Source organism: Kogia breviceps, chromosome 6 (assembly GCF_026419965.1).
Source record: "Kogia breviceps isolate mKogBre1 chromosome 6, mKogBre1 haplotype 1, whole genome shotgun sequence".
NCBI lineage: Eukaryota > Metazoa > Chordata > Mammalia > Artiodactyla > Physeteridae > Kogia > Kogia breviceps.
In genome coordinates, this window is record NC_081315.1 from 73,863,447 (window position 1) to 73,881,384 (window position 17,938).

General features: G+C 36.9%; 1 protein-coding gene across 1 annotated transcript in view; it reads right to left on the minus strand.

The window, feature by feature from the left end:
- The window catches only part of TXK (TXK tyrosine kinase), a 56,434-nt gene extending 40,845 nt beyond the window's left edge, over positions 1 to 15,589 (minus strand). The window contains exons 1-5 of the mRNA XM_059067284.2: positions 15,365 to 15,589; positions 14,222 to 14,324; positions 13,318 to 13,523; positions 10,487 to 10,552; positions 5,403 to 5,457 (exon numbers count right to left, since the gene is read on the minus strand). Of these exons, the coding sequence (XP_058923267.1) occupies positions 5,403 to 5,457; positions 10,487 to 10,552; positions 13,318 to 13,523; positions 14,222 to 14,324; positions 15,365 to 15,429 (495 nt within the window). The 5' untranslated portion in view covers positions 15,430 to 15,589. The remainder of the gene's footprint in view (positions 1 to 5,402; positions 5,458 to 10,486; positions 10,553 to 13,317; positions 13,524 to 14,221; positions 14,325 to 15,364) is intronic.
- Positions 15,590 to 17,938: the final 2,349 nt, after the last annotated feature.

Sequence of the window (17,938 nt, forward strand, 5' to 3'; positions counted from 1 at the left end):
CAAACTGAATCCAGTAGCACAATAAAAGAATAATACACCATGACCAAGAGGGATTACATACAAGAATGTACAAGTAATTTAATATTAGGGATTTTATTAATATGATTCATCATTTAATAGATCTGAGGAGAAAAATCTCATGAACAACTCCATAGATGCTGAAGAAGCATTTGACAATTTCAACTTATATTATCAGGATTTTCTTATTTTTTATAAAATGGGAATATATGTGTACTTCTTTAATAGCCCTTATTTACTTTAGTCCCAAGTCCAGCATCATGTTTTATGTAGAAATCATTCTAACTAAAACCAGGAAAAAAAGAAATACCCACTGTCAGCCCTGGTATTTAATTCTTTTCTGAGATACTAGCCAGTGCAATTAAATAAGGCAGAAATTAGCAACACTGATTTAAAATTGTAAAAGAGGGTTGCAATAATCACTGTTTGTTGCTGATAAGATTACATACCTGAAACCCAAGAGAATTACCTGAAAAAATACTACAAAAATTTTTTGAATTCATCTAAGTCATCAATTACAAACTAAGTCACAGAAATCAAGAGATTTCAAAAGTAAAAATAACAAGATAAGCCCATTTATAATAGCAACAAAAATATAAAATACCTTAAAATAAACTTAAAAATCTATGTGCAAGGGCTAAGTGAAGAAAACCTTAAAATGCTCCTAAAAATACAAAAGTATTTGCTTTTCCTTATTAGGTCTTAAATCCATCCAAGATCTGTTTTTGCTTGATGTAGGGATCTAATTTTAATTTTTTTCTATATGAATAATTAATATACGGGTCCTGGAACAAATTGGTCCCTAAACCCCACTGATCTGTAATACATGAACAATTTTCTCTAAATTAATCTGTAAATTTAATGCAACCAACAGGCAAGTTTTTAAAATGAGGCAAAGTAATTCTGAAGTTCATATGGACAAAATATGTATCTCCAGAACGTTTCTAAAAAAGAAGAAAGGAGGCTAGCCACACCAGAGAAAGCTTCAGTGTTTAAAACATTATAATGGCATAACATGAATAGACAGGCTGATCAATGAAACCATGTAGTAAGTCCAGACATAGTTTTTTGTGTTTATGACAAAAGTGGCATCTCAAATCAATGCAGACAAGAAGGACACTTGGGAAAGAAAAAAATTAACTTGTATCCAAACCTCATGATAATAGGAAAAATTACAAATGGATCAAACATGTATACATAAAAAATAAAGCCACTAAAGTAGTCAAGAAACATGGGAATTTTTTTTTATAAGCTTGGAGTGGACAAGGCAATTCTAACCTGACAAAAACCCTGAAGTCTTACAAAAATTTGTCTTAAAAATTCAAATACTATTCATGGCAAAAAAAAAAAAGACAAAGCAAAAATTGGAGAAAGTATTGCCACATATCACAAAGAGTTAATTTCCTTAATATAGCTACCTAGGTCCTACAAATTGTGAGGGAAGCATCAAAAAACCCACAGAAAATTTTGCAAAGGATATGGACAGCTACAGAAAAGGAAATACAAATGTACAGACTTTAATATAGAAAAAACTGCTTAACATTCCCAGAATAAGAGAAAAGCAAATTAAATCCACACTGAGATGAGATGTCAGAGAGCAAAGTTCCAAATGTTTCATTAAAACGCTTGCTGAAGAGGTTGTGGGAAAATAGGTACTCTCTTACATGTCTAAATGTAAGACAGATATATAAATTGATACAACTCTTATAGAGGGCATTGTGATATCTAACAAAATTGGAAATGTGCATTCTCTTTGACCCAGAATTTCCACCTTCGGTGATTTATCCTACAAATATTCTCACATAAATGGAAAGAAGACAAATGTGTTGGTCACCTATGGCAGGACTGTTTTACTAGTAAAGAAGTATATACTACTTAAATTTCTGTGATGAAGGATCGGTTAAACAAATTGTGACAGGGGCTTCCCTGGTGGCACAGTGGTTAAGAATCCACCTGCCAATGCAGGGGACACAGGTTCGAGCCCTGGTCTGGGAAGATCCCACATGCCGCAGAGTAACTAAGCCTGAGTGCCACGACTGCTGAGCACAGGCTCTAGAGCCCGCGAGCCACAACTGTTGAAACCTGCACACCTACAGCCCATGCTCCGCAACAAGAGAAGCCACTGCAATGAGAAGCCCGCACACCGCAACGAAGACCCAATGCAGCCAAAAATAAATAAATTAATTAATTAATTTTAAAAAATAAATTGTGACACATTCATGCTAAGAAATACTATGCAGGTGAAAAATGAATGAGGACACTTTACGTACTGATGTGGAAAGATTCCTAAAATATACTATTAAGTGAAAAAAAGTAATGTACAGAAAAGTATAATAATGTTACCATTTGCGTAAAAATAACACAAGAAAAATATTGATATATTGTACTTGCTTGTATGTGTAGTAAATAGCTGTGAAAGGACACAAAACAAACTAATAATAGTAGTTTGTCTATGGAGAGGGAAATTGATGGGTTGGAGACAAGGATGAAAGAAAATTCAAAGTCCTTCCTTTTGATTTTTGAAGTATAAAAATGTATTGACTATTGAAATATGAAATTAACAAAATTATAAAATACTTCTATAAATAATTTATGCAATAAATTTGAAAATAAATATAAAATAGGCAATTCCTTAGGTAAATATAAATTAAATCCCCCAAAAAAACACAAACAGAAAAGGAAATTAAATTGTAATCAAATATCTATCTGTTTAAAAATGCAGCTTGCCAGACTATTTTACAAAAGCTATATCTAACCTTCAAGAAACAAATAACTTCTAATATAACAATTCCAGAGACTGGAAAAAAAGATAAAAACCCCACATCCCAACTCGTTTTTTAAATTTATTTATTTATTTATTTTCCAACTCATTTTATGATGCTAGTATAACTTTTATACTAAAACTAGACAAAGAGAACAGAAAATTAGAAGCCAGGCTAACTTTGAACTTAATAGGACAAATGCTAAATAAAATATTAGGAAACCCAAACCAGCAATATATATTTTAAATGCCTCATAACCAAATAGGATTTAAACCAGGCATATTTTTAAAAATAAAAATTAGAAAATATGTAAATTACAAAAATATTTTAAGATATAGAGGAAAAATATGTATATATTTAAAATATCACACACACTCTTCAGACAGATTAAAGATCTAAATGTGAAAAGCACATCTTTAAAACATTTAAAGGAAACTATAAAATTCCTTTATTACTTCAGGAGAGAGAGGACTCTCTTACAGTAAATAAAAAGCAGAGATCATACAGGAAAATATTGAGAAATTTGACATTAACATTAAAAAATTCTGTATATTAAAACAGACTAAAGTTTTATAAAAAGCCAGAAACCAAAAAAATATAGTTGTAACACATAACTGCCAAAAGATTGGTATTCAGAATATATTTTTAAAATACATATTGATCAGTGTAGAAAAGCAAACACACTATAGAAAAATGAACAAAGAATATTAACAGGCATGTAACAGCAGAGGCAGCACAACTGGCCAAAAGACACATGAAAAGTTACTCAGTCGAACTGTTTACCAAGGAAATGCACATTTTTTTAAATATATAAAATTTCTCGTTCAATGAATTAGAAAAAAAGGAAGTGTAAAACTACCAGCTGTTGGCAAGAATGTAGGGAACCAGTTTTTCTCATTCCCTGTAAGAGTATAAATTAGTACATGTACTTTGAATCATGATCTGAATACACAGTATCTAGTAATGTTAAATCTGCACACACCCTCTGACCAGATGGTTTCATTTTGGGGTGTAACTGAAAGAACCCCTTGCCCTTGTGTACAAAATGACATAGACAAGGACGTTCTTTGCAGCACTGTTTGTAATATTAAAAAATTAGAAATGATTTGGATGTTTATCTATAGTGAAATGGATACATTTTTATATACTCATATCATGAAATATTATACAGCAGTTAAAGGAATGTGTTTGATCCATGTGTACCCATATGAATTAAACTGAAAATATAATGTTTAATTTAAAAATCAACACACATATGATCTCCTTGATGTCAAATGTTAAAACACATAAAATAACACTATATGTTGTCTATGCACACACATATGATAAAAATTAAACACATGGACAAAATGGGAACACACCCTTCTACTGTGGTTGCCTCTGCCGAGTGAGTGAGGACCAGAAATATGAGGGAGGGGGCGGGCTTTAACTGTATCTGTAATGTCTTATTTTGTTAAAGAATGTTATGACCAAATGTTACTATTGATATTTACGACATCTGGGTTGTAGGTATGGGAAGGTTTGCTACAAAATTCCTCATTCTAGCCTTTGTAGGGAGGTCAGACATTTGCCCTGTTCTGGTTTCCTCTCAGATGTAGAACCTCACGTAGAACCTGCCCAGCCCAGAGATTCAGGCCATATTACCTGTGACCAGCTTGCTTACTGTGTACCTACTTGTCGACTTTCCTTCTCGACTTCTGCCTTCCTGTCATTACATCATCTTTGTCCATTCTGCACCCACTAATGTATAATTTCACCATGCCAGGCAGATATTGCATTTGCTGCTATGCTCCATTTCCTCACAGCCAGTGAGGCCAGGCCAGACCTCCAGCCTCTGTCCCCACCACCACCTGAGGCTGGTCTGTGTCCCTCGTGCTCAGCCTATCCCCCAGCTAATAACTGGACCATCCCTGTGTCCTGAGCCATTACTGGCACTGAGTTTTGAGATACAGAACTGATTCTTTCTTGCTCATATTTCTAGATTTCCTCAACATCCGACATTAGGTCATAATGACACATATACTTCTCACTTACTTTCTAGTTCTGACTGTACATTTACCCACAGTTGATATTTACCGTCAGTTGGAAATTTAAACTATACGCAGTTTTGTTTTGTTTTGACCTAGATGAGCAGTTTTGATCTGAGTTTGATATTTTGGCTACTCCACTCTTCCTTTTGTTCCCAAAGAATGAAAGTGCAGCCCTGTGTATTTTTCTATATCTGTGTTTTTCATGAGTCTAAGCTAATCTCAGGAGGGCAGACTATATATTGGATTGTCATTGATGCAAAGGTATACAGGCAATTCAAACAGAGACCCTTCTGGCAGAATGCACTTCAGAGTGAATGAAGGAGTTTTAGTATGTTAGAGTTGAAATCATTTCAGGAGAAAGACATTTCTGAAATTATGGTGAAAATCAATGAAAAACATGATTTGATACAAAGGTATCTAGTTTACAACTTAGAAAATGTGTAGTAGAGATGAAGTTGTATCAATGTTTTAGAACTAAAAAAACAAAACCAGCAAGTAATACAACTTTTTAGCTGGGTAAAATCTTTATAATGTGCCTCTCTCAGAAACTTTGAAAATATTCACAAATTTATTCACAAATAAATTGAATTACCTCTTGTCTCAAAAGACGTTCTGCCTGATTTCTGGTGATATTTCTATGGTACCACCTGTAAAAGTAATAAAAATAATTTTTAAATGTTATGTTCCATTTCTTTCCAGGAAAAACAAACAAACAAAAAACCCAAGCTGCTCCATTTCCTTCATTTTTAAAAACTTTATCCAGAACTGCTTTTAGAAAACGGAGTGATTTTTAACTCAGATAAACAATAACATACTGTAATGTGTCAGTTAGTTTAATACAGTTTTATTGATTGCAAGCCAAGATCTCACTCATTCTATCACATCTCAATTCAACTTTCTGACACACACTTAGTATATAATTTTGAATGATTTAACCTCCTGAAAATTTCCATAAAAGGTATGTGGTTAGGAAGTCATCATCTTCAATAAACACCTTATGGAGCTTTGGTTAAACAAACTAAAAAATAGCCATTTCTTTCCTCTCAGGAACATCTTGTTTACATGCGTATGTATGTGTTATGTTATCTTTCTGAACTTAAAACTCACACCAACTTATTTGACTCTCCTAAGTTTGTTACCTTGTGGTAAAGTCAGTGGTTTGAAAACATAAACAGAACCAATATACAAATCACCCTGCCCCAATCCCTCACGGGCCTCATGGTGGTCCTCCTTCACCCCTCACTCACTAAGCTTGGGCCACATTGGGAAGTTTTCCTGGCTCAAACTCACCAAGCCCTTTTCCACCTCCGACCTTGCTGTTATCTCTGCATGAACCCATCATTAAATTACTTTAAAATACCAGAGCTACACACAGTAATCATAATTAAGTAACACTGTAATATAAACATATGGTTTGGTATAACTACACAATCAGTAGGCAAATGTGGTACAGGAAAGAGAGAGGAAACAGTAGAACAAAGGAGAGAGACAGAAAAATGGAAAAGCTTTCATTTCAAAACAAATTTTTAAAAAGCAGTTAATCTAATATTACCAGAAATAACAATTTTGTGGACAGTGGAAGGAAGAGTGCATATATAACCATGCATTAAGTCAAGTGGGGGGAGTCCAAAGGTGGCTGATTGAAACTCATACCTGCCTTGGAGGACGGAACCTATCTCATCATGTGGACTTCCCCTAACCTTCAATAATAAAAAGTTGCCACTAAATTAGAATGGTCAGGTTCTTTAAATACTAATGCCCTCAAATTGAAAACAGTCTTTTAAAAAGATGAACCACAGAGAATAGGGGATGATTACAGATGATTCTAATCAAAGTAATATGACTATATGACTACTTACTGCTAGTTGGAAACAAGAGTAACTGTGATGTTAAACTGTGCATATCATTCAGTACTTTTTAATGACTTTTTAAAATTGATTTAAAATTTATAATTAATCTTAAACTTGTTATTTGAAGTTTGAGGGAATTTAACCAATTTTTTAAATGATATTCATATGGATAAGAGAATATTCATATTGTGGAAGGGAATTTCAAGATGAGTCTGAGACCTCTTGCTGTAGAAAGAAGAAATTCTTTCAAAATAAATGAGGCAGAGTTAAAGACACAGGGAACCAATTTAATGGGGCCCCCCACTGGCTAAGTTCTGAAATATGGGTGCTAAAAGGAGAATGATGATTATAGCTCACTGAAATAACGGAAATAACTGAAGCTGTAAAAAGCCAAGACTGCATAATGATACTCAAAAGGGGAGAGATTAACATAAATTGATTTTTTCTAAATAATGTTCTTTACCTGCTATTGTGTTGGTGTTAATTTTGTTGCTTTGTAGTTATTTATTATAGTGATAAATAAAATAAATATATTAATTTTGACTAAATATAAATTAAAAATCCATCCATGTGGAAGTCATACTTAGAATGATTTCAAAGTAGTAACAAAAGAGCTAGATAGAAGTATATGATGAATTTAAGACCCTTTAAAATAATGCAGAATTCCATCTACATTATTATAATGATATATTTAAGGCAGCAAAAGATAGGATGAATGCAATTTAGAGGAGGTGGGAGCATGGTATTTCAGAATTTCATCTCTTTAAATCAGTTGGTAAAAGTTAGAAGAGTTTTTGTTCTGTTTTGCTTTTTTCAAATAGGTAAGGCTGTAACTCCTTTACTGAGACAACACTGATTATAAAATTAATATTGAGGGACTTCCCTGGTGGCACAGTGGTTAAGAATCCACCTGCCAATGCAGGGGACATGGGTTCGAGCCCTGGTCTGGGAAGATCTCACATGCCATGGAGCAACTAAGCCCGTGCACCACAACTACTGAGCCTGTGCTCTACAGCCTGTGAGCCACAACTGCTGAAGCCCACACACCTAGAGCCCATGGTCCACAACAAGAGAAATGTCCGCAACAAGAGAAACCACTGCAATGAGAAGCCCACGCACCACAACGGAGAGCAGCAGCCCCCGCTCACCGCAACTAGAGAAAGCCCGCACACAGCAACAAAGACCCAACGCAGCCAAAAATAAATAAATAAATAGTAAATAAATTTTTAAAAAATTAAAAAACACTAACATTGAATAATTTCAATAGAAGCCCCAATACACAGGATTGTGGTGGGCCTTCTACTGACATATTTTTAAAAATCCTGGCTCAAACTCACCAGGACTGGACTCACAGTGGTTGAGTACACTCATGTGGTTGAGTACAAACATCTTATATATATGTAAGCCTCCCATGTGCCAGTCTTAGATTTCTGATCCATAAGTAACAGTATTGTGGTCTTGAGTTTTAGCCCTAGAAACTCTATTAGGTCTGAGAAGGTTAATCTGCTTCACTTAGTGACTTTCTAACCCTGAGAAGATTAAGCACTCAGTGTAGAGACAATTAGATAAATCAGACTCATATTTCCATAGCTCAGGATAATCAGTTTGCTATTTAAAATATCTATAATTTTAAGAGAATCTGGCATATCAGGTTTTTGTCTTTGATTTAAAATTTATAATTAATCTTAAACTTGTTATTTGAAGTTTGAGGGAATTTAACCAATTTTTAAAATGACATTCATATGGATAAGAGAATCTGATTTACCACATATATCTGTTTAACTTATTATACTTCCAAGATCGTGTAAGAACTTACAAAGGGCTATTACAATTGCAAATTTGCCCTGTCAGGCATGTGAAGTACAATACTTAAAAAGAAAACTGAATTTATTCAGTTTATCAATGCAAGTTAGATGTTTCCAGAAATTTAATTAACTGAGCTTATAAATAGGATGGATTGTTTAAAGACATTTCATATGTTGAGTATGAATTAAGGTGATTGTTCTTAATTTTTTTAGATTTATGCGTAGTATATCAAGACTTACAAGTTAAATCTGAAGGCTTCCTGAAAACCAGGGTTTTACATTGTAATGTTGATAATTTGGATATTAATTTCAAACCAAAGTAGCCATAAATATTTCTCTGAATAAAGGTTCCCCCGAAATGTCAGAAGCCCATGTGGACACAGCATTCCTTCCCCCCTCGGCCCCTAACTCCCTCCTGCCCCCTTTAGGCCTCAAGTCACTTCCTCAGAAAGGTCTTCCCCACCCAACATGCTCATTTAAATTATATCCCCTTCCCTCTCCCTGTGCCCCATACTGTTCCTTCATAATATCACAATTTTAAATGATATATTTATTTGTGAATTCGAGGTTGTTTAATGTCTATTTTCCCATGAAGCTGTAAGTTGCATGAAGGCAGGGACTGCTTCTGTGTATTCTGTATTGTGTTTCCAAGGCCTGGAACAGCTAACATCTGGTACATCCTAAGTGCACAATAAAAAAGACTGAACAAATAAATTGACTAAAAGACTGAAGTATCTATGAATGTAGTACACCTGTAATACTAGGCAAGGTGGACCAAACTGTAAATGCCTTTCCTATTCATTTCACAGTTCAAGATGGGTTTGAGCCTTGGTCCAGAAAGATCCCACATGCCACGGAGCAACTGGGCCCCTGCGCCACAGCTACTGAGCCTGCTCTCTAGAGCCCGCGAGCCACAATTACTGAAGCCTGCACGCCTAGAGCCGGTGCTCCGCAACAAGAGAAGCCACCACAGTGAGAAGCCCATGCACAACGAAGAGTAGCCCCCGCTCCCCCTCCCCACAACTAGAGAAAGCCCGCGCGCAGCAACAAAGACCTAATGCAGCCAAAAATAAATAAAAATAAATAAATTTAATATCTCAACCTTAGTTTCTGATCTGCAGAATGAGGGGCAGGATGATCTGCAGAGTGACTGCTAAGATTTCCGTCTTCTAAATCTATAACGGTAGCAAGAATGTATTTCTAAGCAGAACTCTAGTAACATACCAGAAGTTCTTCCAAACTACAACATTAGCCTACTTCTCATCTTCGTTGATTTCTAAAACATTTCCAGACATGAGCCAAATACAGTAATGTGTCTATAATATTAAGTCTAATTTAATTTATGCACAATTAATGCCATGTTTAATTTTTAAAAATGTTTTGGCCACGTTGCACGGCATGAGGGATCTTAGTACCCTGACCAGGGATCGAACCCATGCCCCTTGCAGTGTAAGTGCAGAGTCTTAACCACTGGACCACCCGGGAGGTCCCCATTTTTCAAATAATAACTTTTCCATTTAGGACATGCATTAAAACAAGTGCAACGGGCTTCCCTGGTGGCGCAGTGGTTGAGAATCCGCCTGCCGATGCAGGGGACACGGGTTCGTGCCCCGGTCTGGGAAGATCCCACATGCCGCGAAGCGGCTGGGCCCGTGAGCAATGGCCGCTGAGCCTGCGCGTCCGGAGCCTGTGCTCCGCAACGGGAGAGGGCACAACAGTGAGAGGCCCGCGTACCACCAAAAAAAAAAAAAAAAAACAAGTGCAAGATGAGTGTTTGGTTTCACATTGTCACTGTTAAAAATTTATTTAATTGGCCATACAAAAGTGATTTTAAGAAAAAGAAGTTTCTGAATCAACCATTATAAGGATCAAAGATGTCTTAGGCTAAAGCTGCCAACCGTGTTACTTTCTTTTCCTTACTTTGGTCTTACAGACCAAAAACGCTATGTATACTTATAAGCTGCCCAAATGTGCATAATTTTCATAGATTAACCATAGGACATATTTTGGAGGACACTTACTCATATATTTCTAAGTTGGTTGGTTTGTTTTCAGTCACATAGTTGCTTGGAATTAAACCTTCATTCCTACAAAGACAAAGCAAAAATCAAAATGCTTGGCACATTTGTGGCATTATTGTGGCAAAAATCCTTTTAAAAACCTCAAGGATGCAGGGGGAAATCAAATTCATTTGACTAATTAAATTGTTGAAAGAAGAAAGAAAAGTTTTTTCATTTCAACTACAATCTCTGCATGATAAATACTAAGTTTCTGACATAATGTGAATAGCTTAAGACGTTTTCTGACAAAAATCTTTGCAAAGAGGAAAAGGTGTACTTACGTGATCACTGGGACATCATAGTGACTAGATTAAAAGCATACCAATTACAAAGATATTGACTTAATTCTTTTTAATTGCCACAGAGTATTCCACAGAATAGATATTCTAGCTTAGCCACACCCCTATTACAGCAAAGCTGGAAAGAAATACGTGAACATGCCTTCTTGTGTATAAGTAAAAGTATTTCTCTAAGACAGATACCAAGCAGGGAAACTGCCGGGTCACGGAGTATGTGCATCTTTCAGTAGATACAGTAAATTGCTGTTGAATGGAAATGTACCAATTTATACACTCATCGGCAGGGGAGGGGTTTCTCTTTTCCTATACCTTCACCAGTGAAATCTGAAATTTAAAATTATGAAAAGATCTCCAAGACATATTACTGAGGAATACAAGCAAGTTGCAGAGCAATGCATAAAGTTTGGTCAGATTTAGGTAAATTATATCTGCAAACAATACCATATGTTTCAATATGTGCATGAGATTTCATTGAGAATGATCTGGACAAGTACTCACCAAATGAATAATGGTGCTTCCTTTTGGGAAAGAGACTGGGTTTGGAGGTGTGGCAAAGCAGAATTTGGGTACTATTTATCATGTTTGAATACTAAAAAAAAAAAACTATATTCAGCTATTAACTTTGAAGTTAAAAATTGTTGTTGTTTCTCTTTAAGTCTGAGTCATGCCAATAGGCCACCTGCAGCAGTAGCTAATTACACAGCCCTGAACCTACTAACTTACTGTGATCACTGGGACATCATACCTCTTTTCCCACTGAAAAGTTTCCATCACATGTTGAGACTCAGTCAAGAACTGGTAACACAGCCAAATCATCAGGAAAATATAAACAAAGAGGTATGTATGTACTTCTGATTCTTAGACACTTATAATCTCCAAATCTTGACAAGGATCAGAAATCAATGCCAGCATTCTTTCCAGAAAGCTCACATACTCCTCAGAATTCTTCTCTACACAGGATTCCAGTCTGGCATTAGCAATCTATTGCAGCTGACACAAAGAAGTCTTATTGCATCCCAGAGTCTTTCTTCTTTCCAATTTAATTCAGAAACTATTTCAATGTTTACTTCCAAAACTAGTCATTGTAGAAATATGAAAATGAATAAGATATTGTTTCTGTTTCTATCTCAGAGCTTAACAGGAAAAAAATTCAAATCGCCAAAGAAAGCATAAATTAGAATAAGAACTTGTATGGTAGGAACTATCATTTCCATTTTACAAATAAAGAAACAAAAATTCATTAAAACTAGAACTACCATATGATCCAGCAATTCTGCTTCTAGGTATTTATCTGAAGAAAATGAAAACACTAACTCAAAAAGATATATGCACCCCCATGTTCATTGCAGCACTATTTACAATAGCCAACATGCGGAAACAACCTAAGTATCCACTGATGGATGAGTGGATAAAAATGTGGTATATATCTCCACACTGGAATATTATTCAGCCATAAAAAGAAGAAAATCTTGTCATTTACAACAACACAGATGGACCTGGAGAGCACTATGCTAAGTGAAGTAAGTCAGACAAAGACAAATACTATATGGTCTCACTTACATGTGAAATCTTTTAGAAAATGAAAAACTGAAGAAACAAACAAGCTCATAGATAGAAAAAACAGATTGGCGGTTGCCAGAAGCAGGGGTGGGTGGGGGTGAAGTAGGTGAAGGGGAGCAGACGGTATAAAACTCCTGCTACAGAATAAATATGTCTTGGGGATATAATGTATAGAATGGTGACTGTATTTAATAGTACCGTATTGCATGTTTGAAAGTTGCTAAGAGAATAAATAAAAGTTCGTAAAAGTTCCCATCAAAAGAAAAAAAATTGGGGCTTCCCTGGTGGTGCAGTGGTTGAGAGTCCGCCTGCCGATGCAGGGGACACGGGTTCGTGCCCCGGTCCGGGAAGATCCCACATGCCGCGGAGCGGCTGGGCCCGTGAGCCATGGCCGCTGAGCCTGCGCGTCCGTAGCCTGTGCTCCACAACAGGAGAGGCCACAACAGTGAGAGGCCCGCGTACCACAAAAAAAAAAAGAAATAAATTGTAACTATGTATGGTGATGAACATTAACTAGACTTGTAGTGAGTATTTCACAATATATATAAATATTGAATCATTATGCTATATACTTAAAACTAAACAATGTTATATGTCAGTTATAACTGAGAAGAAAGAAAGGAAGGAAAGGAGGGAGGGAGGGAGGGAGGGAAACAGAGAGGGTAAGTGACTTGCCCAAGGACATACAACAGTATGCGGCAGCATCAGGATATAAAGCCCATGTACCTAGTTTGGAGAGTCTGCCTGAAATCACGGTGCTATAATGCTCTTTCATACAGATGGGGAGGTGTGGGAACAGCTTCTGTTTCATTTACGAGGAAGAGTTATAAACCTGGATTAAATGAGACACTAAGTGGAGTCTATGTCATGCTTCAGACGTCTTCAGAGAATGATAGATGAGAGATTTGGTAAAAACTAAGCCATCAGTCTTACCCCAAGCGGTCTCTTGCCTTCCACCAGTGAGGATTACACTTCTCCAAGATCAGGTATTCCTCTGCTCTCTTTAAGGCTAAATCACAGGGCTCTCTGGGCAGGAAATCATACAGTGCCTTGACTTGGATCTTTTCTTCAGCAAACTCAGAGGGTGGGAGGGGAGGCAGCGGCTTGCGTTTTGATGGCTGCACTCGGCCCCTGTTGGACTGCAAAAACTAAAGAGTGAGTCGTTGTGCTATTGTTTTAGTGATCTGTACTAAAAAAGAATTGGGATAGAGCATATTTGCCTGTCCCCTCACTTCTCCCAGCCAGCTGCACCAAAGCAGAAGCCCAGGTGGGATAAACGTAGGAAATGACTAACTATAGAACAACTTCCAGATCCGGCAACACACTCATCATTTTGTAAATTCTCATGATCACCAATTCTCTCGCCAGCATTGCACTGAATTTTTTTCATGTCACTATTCTTAAAATTTTATTTCCTCCTTAACAGTTTCACTTCAAGGATTTTTCTCTCTTGGAAAAAGAAAAACAGCTCTTCCCTTTCGTGTGCGTAAGCTTGTGTTTGGGTTTAACACACTTCCCAAGAAAACTGATTCTCCGCCACTGAACTGAAAATTAATCCTGGCCTCAAAATGGCAGTAGCCAGAATACATTTGTTCCCAATTTCAAGTTCTGCCAAAATATAGCAGAGTAGTCTATTTTAACTGTTTTTGTTGGTTGGTTGGTTTTTGTCTTTCACTTTCTTCTAGGACATCGATTCACTAAATGTTTACTGAGAACTCATTATGTGCCAACCACGATACTAGGTTCTGGGCATGGGAGCAAACGGTACCTCATGAGGCACAGACCCTAAAAATGCCACCGTCCTCTACCCCTTCACCCCCATCAAAACGATACTCACTTGCTTCTTACTTGGCAATTCACTGAACCATGGTCTGCGACGCTGTGTGTATTTTTCTGAAAGTTCTTCATCTTTGCTAAGGCTTATTTGTGTCCTCACTTGTCTGACATTGAAAAATAATCATGTTACAAATGATTATTTGTACTCAAGTTATCTATGAATCAACTAGATTATCACAAACTAGTAGAAAAATCTCCTTCCTATTGTTTTTTTTTTTTAGAAGACTTCCAAACTCCATTTCCTTGGACAAGGTACTACCTCTCAGAACTTCATTTGTTTTAAATCTGGGAACTAGAGATGCTAAGAGCGTATAGAGTTGTTATGAAATAAAATTGAGAAAACATATCATGTGCCCAATACAGAGTCTGGTGCACATTAAGGGCGTACAATTATAATCATGATAATGAAGATCTTACTCTGTGTCAGGCACAGTGTTTACCATTTTACATGCATCACCTCATTCGATGGTATCTATTGTTATAAATAGACATGGTGTAGCGATAAGAACATGAGTTTAGATCCCAGATCTACCATTTTCATAGTGTCGCCTTGGGTAAGCAATGTAAGCTCTCTAAGCCTCAACTTCCTCATCTGTGTAATGGGGATTGTTAAAAAAATGGGTGGTTTTGAGAGTTACTTGAGCTGAAATATGCAAACTTCTTAGCACAGTCTGACATACAGAACACTCCCATTAAATGTTGGCTCTTATTATTATCATGGTGCACTGGATTTTATCCTTATACATCATTTGCTGGGCACCAAAGTGTAAAACACACTGATAGTTTGGGGGAGATGCTCAAATAAACAAGACAGGATTCTTACCCTTAAAAGGTAAAAATTACAGAGTGAAACACAGACATATAAATAGCGTACATGAAATAAGTATTAAATAAAGAACCAAGCTGCGTGCTCTGGGAACACAATGGAAGGAGCAATTAAATCCAAGAGGATCAAGGAAGCATCACAGACCTGACATTTGACTTACAGCTAGCTTTAAATGAATGGCCATTCACAGGAAGAAAATGGGAGTAGGGTTTCCCAGGCAGAGGCAACAGCAGATACAAAGAGATGTGGAGACTCGACAGACAATAAAGAAAAGGAATGAATTAATTTCCGAGAAGTTGCCCTCGGAAGAAGACTTACCGCTTCTGCACGGAACAGCAACAGCAGAAAATCGACTGGATGGTATTATCTGAAAAGCAGATCATTCTCAACTGTTAGAAAGCCGTGCGTCCGTGATATTGGATAGAGGAGGCTGCTGGTGCTAGTCCAAAGGAGGAAATCCCTGAGGGTACGGGTGACAGAAAGTATTGCAAAGCATATGCAAGGTCTTGACCGTGCCCTTCTTCACTAGTAGAAGATGAAAAACTGTCACTAACACAAAAAGAAGTTACTGGCACCCCGGCCACTGTGGTTTCCCTTCTCAGGCTCTTGTTCCTGGGTCTGGTTTCATGCATTTCCTCAGTCTGTGAATGATAAATGACCATTGTATTCCTCTTTACCTTGACCAGGGCTAATGTCAGTTGACAAGTATACAAAAGGATATGATTCCAGAAACAATGTTCTCCTAGGAAATCTGTTAGCAGGGATTTTGAGTTAGGTCCATCACATTTCTTCAAAAATATTTAATATATATTTTATATATTTACATAAAGTAATATAAATATATTTAATATAATATATTATATAATAATATAATTTAACATATTTATTTTATTCTTATATATTATATATCAAAATACATTTATACCTTTTTGGCTCTCAAATTTTCTACGGATTAGGTCCAAACATAAACTGAATATTTAAAGAAAGCACTAGCTATCTAGTAAATCTGGGTCATGCTTACACTTCTACTGTCAAGTTTAATCTTTATTTAAGTTAGACCATTTGCCTTTTTCAAATCATAAATTTTGAATTTATCAAAAGCTGTTTTATGTTCATAGAATCTGCATTTCACAGCGGCACTTTCTCATATTGACCCCTGAAAATGAAGCATTGTTAAGGAAGCAGAGTACATTAGACATGAGCATTAGCTTTGAGGTTAGAAAGATCTAAGGATGAATTCTAGCTGGGGTTAGGGGGGAGGGCACTGACTATATCTGGGATAGGTCCCTTTACTTCTCTATCTCTTTGTTTTCCTATCTGTGAAAACAAGATAATCATACCTACCCCCTTTGAGAAGCCTTTAAGGGGCAGAGGTTAATCTCCAACTTTGTGGGTTTGGGCAAGTTACTTAACTGTTCTGTGCTTAAGTTCCCTCATCTGTAAAATGGGAATAGTAGGATACTAGGCATGTAAGGCTACTATGAGGATTAATTGAATGAATTCATATAAAGCACACAGAACAATGCCAGGTATATATCAATAGTAAGAGGGTAATCAAGAAGACCTTTTATCATTATAGGCTTGTTGAGAAGATTAAATCAGATATTTTCTCTAAAGTCCTGGAACATGGAAGAGGGGTACAAGCAGAAGACACCCGGTACAATCTACCCCTCAGCATCCACTCTATGTCTTCAGAACAAGGGAAGAAATAGAGCTACTATATTATCACCAGGTGATGTCAATTTGATCATATTCCCACCTGAAACCTAGTACATTAACCACCATTAGGATTCTTAAGTCAGGTAGAGAAGGAAACGAGGAGAAAAGAAGAGTAACATAGGACATAGCTGCTACAATTTCCACCTCTTAAGCTGTCCTGAGTCCTAAGCTGATCACAGATACCTTCTGTCACCATTCATTCCTGTGCCCCCTTGCCTCTGCCGACACTTTGGCCGAAGGAGGCACTTCATCTAATGGAATTGCCCAAATGTTCATTCCTGTGGGATTTGGGTCCTTAGCTGGTATTGTCTTAATGGGGTTGTTACAGTTTTCTACTGACCAGGACTATTATGAATTTTAAGAAATGAAGCTAGTGAATTCCCTGAGTTTCAAAGTCCTCATTGTCCTCATTGTGAAGAATGAACCCAATTCCTGGTAATCAGGATACTCATCCCAGCTACACTGACCCTTTCCTGTGCCTATCAACTCGCTGATACAAGGAATCCGAAAATGGTTAGAGGGCAACCTCAACTTCCAATGTTCCCTAACAAAAGGATTCTTCCCTCGGGCACTAGAATCTCCACACTCACCAAACCCAAAGTCACAGGGTAAGAGAATAACAACATCCAGTGGGTTATTAGGTGGTGATAGGGGCCACTCCAATCTCTACTCCTCAGTTCCCAGACTCAGACATCCTGGCTATACGGAAACAACACCATATCTGCTGTTGGCTTAAGGCATTTATTGTATACGATAGGACACCACTCCAACTTTGCAAGATGTTGTCTCCCAGGTGTCATAGCAATTGAGCCTTTTGCAGGCCATTCCTCTGTCCTATTAAGCCAGCTCCTTCTGAATTACGGGAGACATGGTAAGAGTATTCAGAGAACCATTGTGCCAGCACCAATGAAACTAAGAAAAGGCTGACTCCACAAAATGGATCATCTTGTAGACCTCTGGTTACATCTTCTCATTTTGTCCCCATTCCAAGAGTTTCAAACACATTCCTCCCCAGATCTTTCACCAACCTCCCAATCTTGTTCTTTCCACGTTCCTGAACTAGCAGGCCAACATTTTTGCCATTGCATATGAGTCAATGTAGATCGATGCCTCAGACTAACTGTCCCTAATGAAGTGAATAAACTGATGTACTTCTTGAAGTTCAAGGAGAAT